Source organism: Jaculus jaculus, chromosome 5 (assembly GCF_020740685.1).
Source record: "Jaculus jaculus isolate mJacJac1 chromosome 5, mJacJac1.mat.Y.cur, whole genome shotgun sequence".
In the NCBI taxonomy this organism is placed as follows: Eukaryota; Metazoa; Chordata; class Mammalia; order Rodentia; family Dipodidae; genus Jaculus; species Jaculus jaculus.
In genome coordinates this window covers 96,360,346-96,361,398 of record NC_059106.1, presented here as the reverse complement: position 1 = coordinate 96,361,398, position 1,053 = coordinate 96,360,346, and the positions used below count along the sequence as shown (strand labels likewise).

General features: G+C 38.8%; 1 protein-coding gene across 1 annotated transcript; it reads left to right on the top strand.

Moving 5' to 3' along the window:
• The first annotated feature begins 231 nt into the window (after nt 1–231).
• On the top strand, nt 232–768 carry LOC101603905 (TRAF family member-associated NF-kappa-B activator-like). The gene has a single exon (XM_045151195.1). It carries the CDS (start codon nt 289–291, stop codon nt 652–654), a length of 366 nt encoding a protein of 121 aa, XP_045007130.1. The 5' UTR covers nt 232–288; the 3' UTR covers nt 655–768.
• Nucleotides 769–1,053: the final 285 nt, after the last annotated feature.

The window sequence follows — 1,053 nt, the reverse complement described above, 5'->3', positions numbered from 1 at the left end:
AGGCTAACCTGGAATTCACTATGGACTCTCAGGGTGGCCTCGAACTCATGGCAATCTTCCTGCCTGTGCCTCCCCAAGTGCTGGGATTAAAGGCGTGTGCCACCGGGCCTGGCTGGATAATGTTCTTTTTTTTATCTGGAATAATTTATTTCTGTTAAAAGTTGATAGCATTAAGAAATTAGAGATTCGGCCAGGAGCCGGCGACCCGTGGTGAGAGAGTGTGGTGGAAACCCTGAACTACCTGGCACTTACTCCATCCTTTATAGTGATGCTACAGGACAAAGCAGAATGGATAAAAATATTGGTGAGCAGCTCAATAAAGCATATGAAGCCTTCCGACAGGCATGCATGGAGAGAGATTCTGCAGTAAAAGAGCTACAGCAAAAGACTGAGAATTATGAGCAGAGAATACGTGAGCAACAGGAACAGCTGTTACTTCAACAAACTCTCATTGACAAGCTACAATCACAGTTACTTCTTGTCAATTACAGTCAAGATAACAGTTATGGCTGTATTCCCTTGCTTGAAGACAGTGAACCAAGGAAGAATTTGACTCTTGATCAACTACATGATACAGTTTTGAAACCAGGAACATCAAGAGATAAACACTCAAAGGTAGACTTTGCTTCAGGTTTCTTCTCTGAAGAAAATTAGGTTCCACAGACTTATAGAACTCAGTGTGCTGTCACAGTATGAGTAAGCAAGTCATGGACAGAAGATAGGCAAGATTCTTTTAAACTCTATCATTGCTTCTGCAAAAATCAGCATTTACATACCAATCCACAATACATCTTCCTCATTTTATTTTCCTGAGGTGATCCATGATGCTCTATATATATAAGTATGACATCCATCCTCCTACATGTAAGAATTATTTCTGTTTAAAATAAAACTCAAGTCTCTATGTTTCTTAGTGTTCTACAGTGTAAGCATTTAACCCATATGTAAATGATTAACAAAGAAACAAAAGTTTACCTGAGGTAGACAGTAAGACACACATGATCCAGATTGAAAAATAGCTTTTTATTTTTTCTGCAAATTTTTGTGTTTAGT